Consider the following 16,023-nt stretch of genomic DNA (forward strand, 5'->3'; position numbering starts at 1 on the left):
CCAATTAGATAATCAAATGAATTACTTAGAGTACCCTGGAGGAAGTCCCAATCCTCTATCATAGGCCTTCTCAAAATCCAAGAGCTGAATGGCTAACAGCTGATTGCTCACTTTGGTCCATTCCACAGCCTCCCAAAATGAGAAAATGTTATCAAAGATGCTCCTTCCGTGTAAGAAGGAAAGCTTGTTTTTAAGAATGACCAATCGGATAATCAAATGAATTACTCAGAGAATTGAGTAACTTGTCTATTTCCCACAGAAGTGAGAAATTGCGCTGGGTTTGTAGGAATTTTCCCACAGTGAGAGAGAGAGAGAGAGAGAGAGAGAGAGTTCTATTAACGTCTACAGAAGACCCAAGGGTCTATGAGACCACCAAAAGCGTTACAATGTGTCCATGAAGTGACAGAATCATGGAAAAAAAAACCCTACTAGAGCTGAGAGAGAAGATGTACTTGAGGAGTTAGCTTTCGCCACAAAAATGGGAGTTGTCCATTGTAAAGGGCTGTTGACAAGTCATCAAGGTCTTTACTCATGCCAATTTCTCCTGCCAAGGCTTTCTTTAGTTTATGAAGGCTTTCTTCCATGCATGTTATTAGTTTGTTCCATCTTTCAAGCTCTTGGAGTAAGACAACCTGCATATTTTTTGTGAATCCTTTATGAAACATTCATGAAGTTTTAGTGGTTAAGATCTTCAAACATTGGATATCTGTTATACAAAATAATGATACTTATGCTTTTGCAACTTTGGCAAGGATGTGGGCCGATTTTATGATGTAGTGAAGAGTGTCCATGAGTGGCCTCGTACCTGTACTGGAGTTGGAGTTCCCATGTCCTTCTTGATCTTTGGAAGGTCAAACGGCTTGGAAAGCTTTGTTAGTAAGTCACCAGCAACAGTGTTGATAATCTCCTCTCTTCTACCTCCTCCTTGATTGTCTCCTCCCCGAGGTTGCAGATCTACCAAGTCTCTCCATAGATTTTTGGTTGTGGTTGTATAATAGCTGATGTCAGCATTTGCATGCAGACCGAATACCTCGGGTGTTTGGACTAAAGGTAGAGAGTCAATGTAAGAAGTGTAGTTCTCTTTGGGACCATCTTCAGGAATTTTGTACGTAGTTCCATCAGACCCAGTAAAAAACCTGAAGGGATGATATGGGTCGAAAAGGAAATCACCAAGATATTCCTCCAGGTATGTCTTTAAGATTCTTCTATCAAAAGAATCAGACACACGGCCACCATACATGGCTTCACCAATAAGATATCTAAGCGTTCCCCATGGAATACTGTCATCTTTGTTGTCCCATGTTTTCTTTAGGTATGTAGCGATCAAAAGAAGGCTGCATAAAGCAAGAGCAGAGTAAAGATTGGAATGCTGAAGCATGTCTTTAAATCCAGTGGTAATTCAAAAGAGTGCATATTATTTAAGTAGGGTTTAATTAGTTATTTTTCTACAATCAAACTGAAGCATGAAGTAATGCTGAGAACAGAAATAAAAATGATCTCTTGTTCACCTTGAAGCTGGAATCCCACATTAGTGGGTGTTTCCAATCATTCAAGGAAACGCTTTCAAAGACAATATAACCAGTTTTGGTGTGGACTACTTTGTTAAAATGGAGCATCATAGTTCCATTCCTCCACAAACATTTTTATACTCTTTTCTAACTCGTGTTTTAACTAAATAGAGAGGATCTTCTTGGCTTTAACCCTTTACTGTCAAATCTTCTCTTGCTTCTATGAAGGCAACTGCTCTAGCTCTGCCACTTGCACAACATGCTGTGTGTGCACAAAGAAACAACACATTTCCATGTATCTCATGCGATGAAGCTTATGACATGGTTTTCTAGAGGCAACTTGGTTTCAGTTTAGTTCTATAATTTTTCCATCTAGGTTGACATTCTCTATACACCCTTTTTGGCAATCTACAAGCACGTATACAAGATGTGATGGTAGACAAACCTGATTCGGAGGTCTGTCTCATTAAAATCATATGGTACATTCCATCCAAGCCTACCATACTTTCGACGCTCTTGTACTACTGCATGGAAAAACGCCAGAACATAAACCTGCAAAGAAACCAGGTGCGTTCATGGTTATTCATTCATGTTCTTAAAAAATTGCCAGATTATACTCTGTTCATGCTTGGGATCTCAAATGCCAGTTATGTCAACTGGTTCCAAGAGCTAGCAACTAAAAACTCGCGACGATGTAATATTGCAATGACAGAAATATGGAAGCAATGAGGTAGCATTGCAATCTGGTGGAATCAGAAAAGTGGAAGCTTATAGAAATTTTGCAGAGGTTGATCGATACAACCTTTTTTAACAGAATGAACATAAGCTTTTTTTAATTGATGTACCTGAGTTTGGAAAGCCCAATGGGGACAGTTGGAGAGCATCTCTGGACTGATTTTTGCATATGAAGCTCTCATGTTCAACTTGAGTCCATTTGGTGGTTCTGTGACAACTTTCAGGCTTCTTTGTAACACTCCAAGTGGAAAAATGGAAGTTGGTTCTGTGGTCAGCCAGAGCCTAAAATCTGCATGTGGTTTTTGCAGCTTTTCCAATATTTTTTCTAAGGTTTTGAGCCACGAAGGAAGCAGATGACAGTTTTGTAACATTACCCAGAGACCACGGGCAGCCCCAGCTTCAAGAGTCTCCTGGGCCTTTGGTCCCATGCCCTGACCAAGTGCCATGTATTTGAGTCTTGCGCCTGCTTTGAAACCTACTTCCTCTCCTAAATTGAAGACGTCAAATGCTGGATCTGCACCTGGGCTGAGGATAAAGACAACAGGTGTAAAAGCAGAACTTTGCCTGTGGATATTCTTGTAGTCAAGCACTGGTGGGCTTATGTATTTTTCACCTATTTGTTCCATCACATAACGCTGCAAAAAGAGTATTATATAATTCAGTGCTAGATTTGGCACAATATCCTCCTCTTATACAAAAAATAGGTAAAATACCCTTTTGGGTATCTTTTCACACACCCCCTCTCAGATCAAAAAGGGATCATGAGAAAAGATGAGGGGAAAAAAACTTTGGTTGTCGAAGATGAGGACCATGTGTTTTGAGACTGGAGTAGAGGCTTATGAGTTTGGGAGGTACCGGAAAAATGCCACATTGCATTTTTTTCCCCATCTTGCATTCCCTATGCATAGCATTCTGTTTTTGTGTTTGGGGCGCATGTGTGAATGAAAACCCAAAAATGGGCGTTCATGCATGTGAAAACCTCTTGCATTGTGGCATTTTTCTAGTACCTCCCAAACTTAGAAGCCTCTACTCCGGTCTCAAAACACATGGTCCTCAGACAACCAAAGTTTTTTTCCCCTCATCTTCTCTCATGATCCCTTTTTGGTTTGAGAGGGGGTGTGTGAAAACATATCCAAAAGGGTATTTTACCCAACCCAAAAAGGGTTATTTTGGTTATTTTTATTTTACCTTTATTTGCTGGCCGACAGCCTCTGCTGGCCGACCAGCATGCTCCCTTCGTATATATAGGAAGCGCATCTTCATTCAGTCAACTGAAGCGAGCACCTCCTCTGTTACTTATGAGGCACCATCAGGCCACCTACGACAGGTGTAAGCTGCCTCCTCTGCTGCTGGTGCAGGTCGCCTACGACTGGTGCAACCTGCTACTTCCTCTGCTGGACTCATCACCTACATCAAGGCTGTCTACTGAGTTTCTCCATCGCCCACATCAGAGGACTGTTCTGCGTTTTCTATCATCGCCTACTTCAAGACTGATCTCAGCGTTTTTCACCATCCGTTACACTTCTACGTTTGTCTTCAGCAAACCATCAGGTTGACTTCAACATTTCTACATCAGGAGTACTTCATCGCTTACATCAGCCCTACATTAGGCATATATCGGCGTTTACATCAGGCTTACTATAGCACTGTTATCTACGTTTTTGGGACTGCAGTCCTCTCTGCTCCTTCGGAGTCTCACATAGAGCTCCTGTACTGGATTTCATCATTTATATATACATCCCCATTGCATGTTGTGTGATTTGCTCTGATCTCTCATATATTCAGTCCTTTGGTCTCTTTTGCCCTCACATACCCTTCTACAGTCATCCCCATATCCTAAACTAGTTGCAAACATAACTAGGATCTAGCATCTGGCATCATAAATGGCATCGTAAACCTGACTGGAGTAAGACCTACGGGCACTAGCATGGTCATCGTACCCATCATTGTAAATAGAGCAATTGGACATAGGACATACACTAGCTAGAGCATGAATGTGTGATGCATTATCAGCATTTTTTTGCAACACCGCCCGAGATGACTCCTGATATTCGTAGGGCTAGGCATGAGCTTTTGTCTCATGTTTCTAACATTGTGGATATGGATGAAGTGGTTGATTTTGAGTCCATGTTTTTAGCTATGGAATTGAATAGGGCAGTAAAGGCGCTTGGTAAATAGAAGACTCCAGGATGGGATAGATTGATTTTGGAGTTCTTTTTGCAGTTTTGGCCTATGCTTAAAGAATCACTTTTGCTTATGATCAATGAGACTTGGAATTCGGGCATCATGCCTTCTGCTTGGTAGGAGGGACTGATAAGATTGGTGCCAAAAAAGGATGTGTGTCAAAAACTTTCATATTGGCGCCCTATTACCTTGATGCCAGTGTTTTTTTTCCCCCAAAAAGGAGACTTCTTTTTTTTTTTTTTTCCGAGAAAAGATCCTTTCATTAGTTATATAAAAACGCCCGTAGGGCTACAAAAGATCCTCTCTTGCTCACAAGAAAAACAGAGCAGTGAACAAAGCAAGGCAGCCCGGGAGACTCTCCCTAGGTGTTGCAAAATACAAGCATCAGTACAAAGAACTGAGGGGCTAAATCATACAATAAGAGGGGGGAAAGGCCAAACAGGTGGCCTGTAATGCCAACGGGGGGATCCCGCGTGTAGGGTATAGAAGGGGCCGCTGCGCCAGGTGGTGTGAAAGGCCTGGCGCCGCAAGATCGCCTCATCCGAGTCGCCTCGGATGCGGTCATACTGTCCTTGCAGGGTGTGGATCAACTCCTGCCAAATCCCCCGTACAGTCTCTGCTGGTGGCTCCAGTCTCCCCTCAAAGGCCCTGAAACACCGGGCCCTCTAGGTGAACCAGATGGTGAGGCTGCTGAGGAGCTCCCATCGTAAATCCCTCTCCTGTGTCTAGCCGGCGGACGAGAAATCCGGTGACGGAACAAGGCGAGCTGGCCCCTAATGAATCTGATGGCCTGACTGTCCTGCTCCATCTCATAGCCCATAGTAGGCCCTTACGAAGTCGACCAAGCAACGGCACCCCACGTAAACATACCCTCTGGAGAGAGGGGGGCCCAGAATACGCAGCATCCGCAGCCAAATCTGCTGCGCCTGAGGGCAATCCCATAGGCAATGTCTCTGTGTCTCCATAGGGTGGCCGCATCGGACGCAGGCCGCCGGAAGACCACTGAAAACAAGCCAGGTGCCAACTGCTGAGCCCCTGTGGGCGACTAGCCATTGGAAAGTCGAGATCCTGCGGGCCTGTTGACTAGCCCAGAGCCGGGCCCAAAAATCCTCCAGGAACTCCTGTGAGAGTCCCTGTAGCCGCCAGTGCCCCGCTGCAGAGCTGGAGAGACCATTCTCCTCGCCGTCAAAATATGCCGCCCCAGCTGAACAGTATACTGGAAAAAGGCGATCTCTGTGGTCTCAAGGGATGCATAAGGATCATGCCACTCGTACTCCCCAGGGTCCCACTGTAGCCGGGCCAAGGGGCGCGCTGCATATGCCCATATGCGCCAATCTGGGAGCACATCTGCAGGGTCTGGGTCAATATGCCACTTCCGAGAAGCGGCAGCCGCTACCCGTATCCTCTGAAAGGTGCACTCTACAACCAAAGGCGACTCCACCTCCACTCTCTGAAGTCTGCCCTCATCGTGAATCTCATAGTAGAGGCATCTGCCATCCTCAGTGCAAGCTCTGACAGCAATCAGGATCTCCAACTGTGTAAAGGCTCCCATCCACCGTGGGGCCACTAGCTCGATAGGCGTGAACCACTCCTCTGTGAGTGCCTCCTGAATATCATCCCTCATAATCAACCCCCCTCTGAAGTGACTCAGCCTCTCCACCTGGATCTCCTCTGGGAGACTGCAGAAGGCCTGCCAGTCTCCAAAACTGCGTGCTGGGCCTGCCGCCAAAGGTCCCCAGGCTAGACGAGGCCGAGAACCCAGCATATGACCCTGCTCTGTGCGAACCGCTGGGCTCTAGATGAGCGGCTGTCTGGCCCGCTCCTCAACACAAGGAGGAGGTCGCTGAGAGAGCCCCGGTCTCAGCAGCTCCCAAGCTCTCAGGATGCTCAAAGCAAATCTGTCCTCCCATCCTCTACTGAGGCCTGTCCTCCTCATCTCTATGAAGATCCATCGAATCTCTGGTGCCCAAGTGCCCCCTGCTGGGGGAGCCCGAGCCTGCAGCCGCTGCAAGAGAAGCTCTTTCCAAGGCTCAGCGCCTGGAAGCAGCCCCCGAACAATAAGCTTCCCCAATAAGGCTCTACTCTGATCGACTGGATCTATAATGCCCAAGCCTCCCTGAGCCAGCGGAAGTGTAATAACTGCCTATGCAACCTTTGCCCGGGCTGGCTGACCGTCGCGCCCAGACCAAAGAAAGTTCTTGATCAGCCTCTGTACCTGGCTGATGCAAGAGCTTGAGAAGATCCAGCAAGACGTAATGTACCACATCGTCGCTAACAGCACCTGATTTGCCACCACCACCCTCCCAGCCAAGGATAGTCGAGCTGTACTCCAATACAAAAGCTTCTTCCGAATACTCAGAAGAAGCGGGGCAATCTGCTGCTCAGGTGACAAATCTAGTCCAATCTGGCATCCCAAATAACGCACTGCTGTGCCAGGAGGAATCCATCTAAAACCGGGGTCCGGGCTCCATGCCGGAGTGGGAGCGCTACTGATCCAAAAGGCCACTGTCTTGTGCCAATTGATCAATGCTCCCGAAGCTGCACTAAAAACCTGGAGTGACTGCTCTGCCCGAAGAAGATTGGCCTCTTGGCCATGCAAAAATAAGCCCGTGTCGTCAGCAAACTCAGCATCGAGCAGGTCCTCCCCCAGGACTGGGAGCTGGAGTCCTCTCAAACCAACCTCCTCTGTCGTCAAATACATGCTCATAGCCTCCGCAAAGAAGAGAAAAAGAAAAGGGGCGAGGGGACACCCCTGACGGACTGATCTGGGCAGCTCAAAACTCGGCCCCCGTCCTCCTGCAATCAACACCTGGCTACGAGCTGTGGAATACAGAGCCGCTACCCCTCTAATCCAACTTGGCTCAAAGCCCAGGCGAAGCATAGTGCCCTCTAAGAAACCCCAATCGACTCTATCGTATGCCTTCTCAAAATCGAGAAGCATCACGACTAAGTCCTCACCAAGAAATCTAGCTCGGGCCGTCGCCTCCCAGAAGGTGAAAATGTTGTCAAGGATACTGCGCTCCTTGACAAATCCTGTCTGGGTAGCATGAATCAACTCCCCCAGGAAGGGCTGGATCCTCAAACTCAAGGCCTTTGCTAAGACCTTGTAGATAGTATTGAGGATCGTAATAGGTCTCCAATGCCGAATATCATCTAATACTCCCTCTCCCTTGCGGATAAGAAAGATCAAGCCCTCTGAAAAGCTCTGTGGCATCACCCCAGTGTCCAAAACATACTGAAAGCCCCTGCGGAGGCCTGGCCCCAAAAGGTCCCAATAGCGCATAAAAAAGGCAGGCGTCAGTCCGTCCTCCCCTGGGCAACTATGTCGCGGCAGGACCCTCAAGGCCTCAGCAAGCTCAACCTCTGAAAGAGGCGCACCAAGAACTGTACGCATACAATCTGTGACCCCCAGGACTGGGAGCTGGAGTCCTCTCAAACCAACCTCCTCTGTCGTCAAATACATGCTCATAGCCTCCGCAAAGAAGAGAAAAAGAAAAGGGGCGAGGGGACACCCCTGACGGACTGATCTGGGCAGCTCAAAACTCGGCCCCCGTCCTCCTGCAATCAACACCTGGCTACGAGCTGTGGAATACAGAGCCGCTACCCCTCTAATCCAACTTGGCTCAAAGCCCAGGCGAAGCATAGTGCCCTCTAAGAAACCCCAATCGACTCTATCGTATGCCTTCTCAAAATCGAGAAGCATCACGACTAAGTCCTCACCAAGAAATCTAGCTCGGGCCGTCGCCTCCCAGAAGGTGAAAATGTTGTCAAGGATACTGCGCTCCTTGACAAATCCTGTCTGGGTAGCATGAATCAACTCCCCCAGGAAGGGCTGGATCCTCAAACTCAAGGCCTTTGCTAAGACCTTGTAGATAGTATTGAGGATCGTAATAGGTCTCCAATGCCGAATATCATCTAATACTCCCTCTCCCTTGCGGATAAGAAAGATCAAGCCCTCTGAAAAGCTCTGTGGCATCACCCCAGTGTCCAAAACATACTGAAAGCCCCTGCGGAGGCCTGGCCCCAAAAGGTCCCAATAGCGCATAAAAAAGGCAGGCGTCAGTCCGTCCTCCCCTGGGCAACTATGTCGCGGCAGGACCCTCAAGGCCTCAGCAAGCTCAACCTCTGAAAGAGGCGCACCAAGAACTGTACGCATACAATCTGTGACCCTCCTCTGCACATGGGCCCACACAGTCTGTCTACAAGCATCCCGATCCTCAGTGGCTGGCTCCGCTGAAAGCAGGTCTCTATAGAATCTAGTGGCAATGGCTCTGATCTCCCCAGGCTCAGTAGCTACCGATCCATCCGGCCTCCCAAGCTGACGGACTCCTGCTCGAGCATGGCGGGGTCGAGTAATCTCAAAAAACTCCCCAGTCACTCTATCACCAAGCTGCGTCCACTGAGAGGCCTGGCGATGATAGTAAAACTCATGTCTCTGCTCCTCTGCCTCTCTAACCTCCTGGCGTGCCTGGCTCAGCTGGGACGCCACCCACTCACATGCAGGCTGCTGCTCCTGAAGGCGCTGAAGCGAAGCAAGGCTGCGTCTCAGCCGATGCTCCCGCTCGCGAATCTCTCCCAGCCGTGTAAAAGCTGCAGCGTGCAGAAAAGAGATAAGCTCGATGAGTCCCTGGGCACACTGGCCTGCTGCATCCTGGTCAGAGCACTGACTATCATGCTAGATCCTCTCAATGCCCTCAGCGAGACTAGGATCTGTAAGTACCCTCTCTGGGATCCTCAACTGCCAGCTGGGCTCCCGTGTCCTCTCCTCAAATGTCAAAATAACTGGCGCATGATCTGAAAATGAGGTGCCAGCGAGAATGCCGACGGAGCCCCCTCGCTCCCCTAACCAGTCGCCCACATAAAAGCGATCAATCCGTGATAGATTAGTTGCTCCCTGCCAGCGATCCGACCGAGAGAAACTAAGGCTGTCCTGAGAGCGGGAGAAGGCCCCATGCTGCCATGCATCAGTGATCCTCAGTGACATGCAAAATCGCTCCCAAGCTGCAAGCTCCGTGCCGTGCACTGTAACATGACTGCCTCCCACCCTATCGGCCGGGTCCTCAAGCATGTTGAAGTCTCCCCCGACACACCAATGTGCGGCCTCTGGCAATGCATCCGTAACGTGGGTCCAGAACTCCGCTTTGGCACTAGCATGGTTGGGCGCATAGACGTTGAGCACGCCCAATAGCTCATCATGCATCCTCAGAATGACATACTGTGCTCTACCAGGCACAATGATCCCTCGATCCACAATGGCCTGCCGCCATACATCTGCAATGACCATGCATACTCCTCCCTGTCCACCGAAAGGACCAAACCCTACAGACCAAAAGGTGTCACATCTACCAGGCATCACCGAACCATATCTCCGGATCCTGCTCTCACCCAAGTGGTGCTCCTGCATCATCAAAATATCAATGCTGCCACCAACCAGGCATCTCTGAAGCTCCTGCCTCAAGCAACCACGATAGCGTATAAAATGTGCTCCGCCAAGGCCCTGTACATTCCATGAGATGATCCTCATGGATGACCTGCTGAGGTGGATGCTGTCTCAGCCGTACGGCGGGCCTTCGCAAGCGGCTTGGATGGAGAGTAGTCCCCATCCGAGCGGCTGCGAATCTGCCCACCCGGTGTACTGCAAGAATCACGGATCAGGCGCCAGTGGCTGTGACCCATGGCGACTGCCTCTCGCTCAGATAGAGCAACCTCGTGTATACATACATATCCAGGGTTGCGTGCTAAGTCTGCCACTATGCGAACGACCAAATGACGAATCCCTGAGGCGTCCACACTCCCGGGATCCAAGAAAAAATGAGCCAACTCCCATAGTTGGCCTATCACATCTGTCACCTCCAGATCGCTCACATGGTGAGAAAACTCAACTGCCTGAGTCTTCAAGGTGCTAAGAGCGAGCTCCAGAGTCCACTCCCGGTCACATGGGCCACAGAGAGGGAACGAGAAGGCCACCGCTGAATCAAGTGCCTTCTCCCCGCGGGCCGGAGGTATCACTACATGAACTCGGATGGGTGCTGGCTCATGGGGGCCCTCTGCTCCAAAAAGCCGTGTGAAGGAGTAATCAAAAGCCTCCGAGTGCTGTCTAGTGCCGAGGCGACTCAGCCGACTGCGGATAGATGATATCCGTGAAGCCCGAATCGGCATGGTAAGTCTCCTCTGCGGTGCTCGATCAAAGATCGGTGCTCAGAGTCCTCCTGACTGCAGGTGAACGCCAGGGGACTGCCAGGGCCTCCCGGGGAGCTGAGGCAGGCAGGGGGGGGGGGGGGGGGGGAGGAGGAGGGGGCGAGGGAGGTGGAGAAGGAGCCGCTGCCGAAATCAGAGCGGGGACGGGAGGCGACGAAGGTGGAAACGAGGCGGTAGGGGGGGATGGGGGTGGGGGGGGGGTGAAGGAGGGGGTGTTGGCATCTCCTGGTCCTCAGTCGTCGCAGGGGTCTCCTCCTGGAGGGGAGCAAAGCTGTTCCTCACGGGAACCCAGTGATGCTGGGACTGTGGCTGCTGCTGCAGCGGTCTCTGGGCGTGCTGATGTGGCTGTCTCCCTTGACGGCGCCCCTGTCCAGGCTGCCACTCCGAGGTCTCTGTGGCCTGAGCAGGTGTTCCGGAGGCTGCCTGCCGAGCCGCATCTGTGGGCGGCCATCAGGGGCCTGCTGCTGCGGTGAAGGTCGGGGTCTCCTGCGAGGGCAAGCCTTGGCCAGATGACCGACCTGCCTGCAAATAAAGCACTGGTTTGGGAGCCCCGAGAACTCCACTCTCTGATCAATCCATCCCCCCCCCTATCCTAGGTAGCTGAATGACCTTCGGAAGGGAGGAGATGTCAGACACCAAAACTCTGACCGAAGGTAGCCCAGGTGCTCTGGCCACCACTGAAGCTGTGGGGCCAGTCTCTAGCACCGAACCCACCAATGCTCCCAGCCTAGGAAGGAGCGGAAGGTACTCCCGGCGGAGTCCAAGGAAGCAAACTGTAACATGGAAAAGGCGCTCTCCCTACTCGGCCCCGCTGCTGGGTCAAAGCCATGCTGCCAAGGTTTGACGAAAGTCCGAGCACCCCTGATGTCAAGGGGACTCATGGCTAGGACCTTGGCCACGCTCTGGGCGGTCTTGAACTCGATCTGGTAATGTCCACGGCCCAGTAGCTGAACGTTCAGGATCTTGCCCACATCTGCAAGAAGGCGGGCCTGGAGAAGATCCTGGATCTCCCCTCTGCTGGGCGAGTGCCGACTATACGGCAGATGGTGGAATGTGCCTGAAGGCGTTCCACCTCTGCGGTGAGGCTCGCTTTCTCTTCCGGCGAAAGAGAAAGCCCGATGGGGGTGTCCTCAGGGGCGGGCGAGGGGGCTGCGGATGAGTCCCTCTGAGGTGGGGCAGGAGGAACCTCCATCAGAGTCTGAAGCTGTGTCGAAGGCGAAGCGGATACGGAGAACTTGCAAGAACCGAGCTGCACACGAAGGAGGGGGAAGGCGAAAGGTAAAAAAAAAAAAAAACCCCTAGGGGCGGAGAAAACCAGAAAGAAAAGGGGGGGGGGGGAGAGGCGGCGAAGACAGAACCCTAAAAAAAAAAAAGAAGGGGGGGGGTGAAGGGGGGGGGTGAGGGGGAAGCGAGAGCTGGCGGGGGGGGGGGGCAAGACGCTGAAGAGGAGGGGGGTGGGTGCAAAGGCGAAGAGCTACGGGAGGGGGGGGGGCGCGAAGGCGAAGTGCAGGGGAGGGGGGTGCTTCAGCGCAGGAAAAGGGGGGGGCGGCGCAAACCCGAGGGCAGGCGGAGGGGGGAAGGCGCGAGGGCGGGCAGGGTGAGGGGTGTGCAGACAGAAGCGCGAGCAGGGAGGGAGAGCGGGAGCTTCAGCGAGCCGATAGAAAGGAGACTTCTATTAAGTATGAAAAAATTTTACAAAATGGAGATTTCACACCAAGAAAGGTGGAGATCTCAACCAATCAAGAGCCCCGTGCTGCCAATAGGGTCCTGAATGAGAGGACGTGAAAAAGATACCAATGTCCCACTCTCTCATAAATTGGCCGCTCTTCCTCTCCGTAGCCCTCGCCCAGTTAGCCATGATGGTGTGAATAATATCACTCCAAATCCTACAAAGACACTGAGAAACAAAAACGGGAGTACCCTCAATAGCCTCGGTGCATCTAGCCTTCCAGATATTCCAGGCTGAATCGATCACCAAGATGATCACTAATCACCTCAAAAAGATCTTGAATAGGAATATCCATCCAGCGCAATACGGTTTTGTGCCTCGTAGACAAATATCAGATAACATTGCTAATGGAAACTCTCTGGCTTTGGAAAGTATACACTAGAGCAGAGTCTTTGAGGAACCACTAGCATTATTGGAACCTTGAAAGGGTTATTTTCTATCCACCAAAGGTATTCGATATGTACAGGATGTTATAGATGCGAATGGACAGGTCTTAGCTTTCCTCAAGCAAAATGTCAATATGATTTGGGCATGCATCACAGACCAATATGGCAAGAGATTATGCAGATAATGCAATCTATACAACCCGTTCCAACTTCCACCGCTTAATGCACAAATAGGTTGATGGGCTGGAAATTAGATAGACAGATGGCTGGTTATTAGCCTATCTCATTTTCTGAGTTGACTGCAGCCAAAGCATATAAGCCGATTATTCCTCCCCCATGGATTGCTGAGAATGGTAATCAACTTTGGTGGATATTGAAGCCACTGCGTTAGTGGAAAACATGCCTTAATAGAATTTGGAGAAATAAACTCCCTTTGAAACAGAGTCTTCCTATGGAAATGCCTGGTTGGGAGTATACTACTGGCCAAGAGACACATTGCCTCACCACACTGTCATAGGTGCTATCATGCACGAGAAACGGTAGCTCATTTGCTTTGACACTGTCCATTTTCTCGTGCTCTTCTTGATAGCGTTTCTGGATATTTGAAGGCTCGTTTTCCTCGACATCCTTTTTCCCTTTGGCATGATAGAAATCAGCGAGTCTTTACCGACTGATCAGTTGATACATATACTTATTTTAGATGCTCTTTGCATGAATCTCTCCAAGACTCTTATGCCTTGGGTGAGATCACTACTAGGCAATTAGATGTGTTTGTGTCTAGCTTGTCCTTCCTCATGGACAGCTATTCTTGTACCATACCTTGTGTAACTAGTTACTAATTAGACAGTGGTTTCACAAAAAAACAAAAGTGTGTGTTGTCTATGGTACAACTGAACATAATTTTTTTTCTTAACTTTGTTGTATCCAAAATTAATGACAGAACAGAGTTCTCATGTGTAACAAACATCACCAGAGTTAGCAAATTGTTTTTGGTTAAGCTAGTCACCGTGAGAGCGATGGTGATGCGATCAATTCGAAAGCAACGCAGCACGAGTAATTGTTCAAAAGTCTTTAATTTCTCACTGAAGCCTCCTGGAAGTGGAAGCTCTTCTGGCTTTTCCTGCTCATACCATGTTCTCCAACTAGCCTCATTTTTCTCAAAGTGTTCTCCAACTGCAGCAAACTGTGGGCCTAATGTAACCATCTGCACAACATCCTGCCACCCTTGGTCTGGAAGCCAATCATAAGGCTTAAGTTTTTGTGATTTCTCCAAGGATAAATTGCCTTTTAAGAAGAATTCCAAGTGCAGCCGATTGAGTTGACTTTCACCATCTGCAATACTTATAGTCATCTGGAAGGAAAGCATCAACTTGTGTTTTTCAAAGAGTCCAGTGCAGGTGTAATTGTACACATCAAATGTGAGGGCATCTATGATGCTTCGCAGACGACCTTCAAGCGTTGGGTCTTGTTTACTTGTTTCAAGAGAAATTTGGAAAGTCTGGAGGAATGAATGAAGGGAATATTCATACATATTGTTGATTGCAGAAAGCGAGGACATGACAAAGAAAAGAATAGTGCCCCTTTTTGCTGCAGGAGAATAGCGTAGACGTAACTGCACAAAAGTATGGATTCTTGGCTCAAAAAACTACCATGATAGCTACTCTAATGGCTTATAAGGGGAGTGAATGCATACTTAGAAAATGAAGGCCTATTCTGTGCAGGAAAAAGCTCAATGCTTCTTTTACCTGCTCAATCTCTAGAGCTGTCTCATGGGCAAGTACTAGCTTCTGAGAAATTTCAGATGCTTTGGACTTTGCACCCTCCAAGGTCGCCAATAGCTCTTCATTGTCTAGTATATTTCCAGTTGCATTGCTGAGTTCCTGCATGAGAAAAAAGGTGTGAAAAGTCGCCACTCTGTGTACTCAAAGTTCTCAAGATTTTCTCTTGTGATAAGTCATCTATTCTCTGAGATGTAAGCTGAACAATTTTATGAATGTGTTCTACAAGATAAATTGATGTGGAAAGCTGAGTATGGTTGATAAGCATGAACAGGTCCAGTGTCAACTGTACACTCTTAGGGCTCATGCCCTTCTGACAGAATACACGAAGTTTGAAACAACAAATATTTTGGGGTTAAACATGTGGGGAAATCGTAACTTTTCCTTTTTTATGATGTTTCTCTCTTTCTTCCAAAGTAATTTTGGTCTTTAGAGAAAACATACCCGCAGGAGTGTATCCTCCAAAGTCTTTAACAGAGTTTTGTTTTCACTACTATCCCGTATTAATACTTCTCGTTGTTCTTCTAAGTCTGGCCTTTCATGTTTTACCTTGCAAACACCAAGTATAAATTTAGAGGACTGCTATGGGACAATAGAAATGAAGGCATATGTGAAATGAGGACTGCAGCATGACCTTTCTAATCCCTCCTGCAAGTCAGCCAAATAAATGAGACATAAAAAACTTTTAGTTGCCCTTACTGTTGCATTCAGAAGCTGTGCTTGCAGTCCTTGCTCTGTGACAGTGTAGTTAATGATCATAGCTTTCCCAGATATTTCTGGCCCATAGTGAGGGTTTGGCAACTTTGTTACAAGATAGAGTCGAAAGTTTTCATCCTGATAAGATAGATAAAATGTTTGGTTTGGTGTGCCTATTCAGTATTGGAAATCTACAACTGAATTGACTGACTTAAAGAAAACAAAGGCCTTATCCAGACAGCTAAGCAAACTTAAGATACAGTCTTGTTTATGTACCTACCTAGTCTATTATTCTGAAATTTTCTGGTTACACGTTGAAAAGAAACTAGACTTCCATAAACCAGAACCAAGAAAAGATGGATTTGGTAGAGCGTCTTACCCATTCAACGTCTTTGTCTCCAAGTTTTATAGTTTTGCGTGCCCCTGGTAATGAACTTGTAGCTCTCTCGAGGACTGGATCAATGACTGGGTCGATATACTCATCCACATTCTCAAACATAAAAGGGAACCCATATTGTACTGCTAACTCAAGCTGCTTCAAAAAATCTGAATCATTGAATGTCTTTATTCGCCCTTCGAGGAGCTTGCCTTCTTTTTTTTTAATCCAGTTAATTGCCTGCAGGTGTACAATGCCTAGTAGGAAGGTTTGCCTTGAATCTACAGTGTTTAAATCTAAATGGAAAGGTTTAGGACATTTTGCTTTAACTGGATGATTATTGTGATGGAACTGCAATTTTCCAATTACACAAGGAAAGAAAGTACTAGACACTCGAAGGATGTATGAAACCAAAAAGATGTTATGTATGATC

At 48.4% G+C, this 16,023-nt stretch overlaps 1 protein-coding gene across 1 annotated transcript in view; it reads right to left on the minus strand.

Moving 5' to 3' along the window:
* LOC147611509 (dynein-1-alpha heavy chain, flagellar inner arm I1 complex-like) overlaps positions 1–16,023 on the minus strand; it is a 247,334-nt gene that overhangs the window by 5,126 nt on the left and 226,185 nt on the right. The window contains exons 44-52 of the mRNA XM_086784911.1: positions 15,594–15,830; positions 15,218–15,352; positions 14,963–15,067; positions 14,486–14,620; positions 13,747–14,352; positions 2,354–2,878; positions 1,954–2,060; positions 806–1,334; positions 453–632 (exon numbers count right to left, since the gene is read on the minus strand). Of these exons, the coding sequence (XP_086641037.1) occupies positions 453–632; positions 806–1,334; positions 1,954–2,060; positions 2,354–2,878; positions 13,747–14,352; positions 14,486–14,620; positions 14,963–15,067; positions 15,218–15,352; positions 15,594–15,830 (2,559 nt within the window). The remainder of the gene's footprint in view (positions 1–452; positions 633–805; positions 1,335–1,953; positions 2,061–2,353; positions 2,879–13,746; positions 14,353–14,485; positions 14,621–14,962; positions 15,068–15,217; positions 15,353–15,593; positions 15,831–16,023) is intronic.

Source organism: Cibotium barometz, chromosome 47, assembly GCF_041138505.1.
Source record: "Cibotium barometz isolate CiBa-2024 chromosome 47, ASM4113850v1, whole genome shotgun sequence".
In the NCBI taxonomy this organism is placed as follows: domain Eukaryota; kingdom Viridiplantae; phylum Streptophyta; class Polypodiopsida; order Cyatheales; family Cibotiaceae; genus Cibotium; species Cibotium barometz.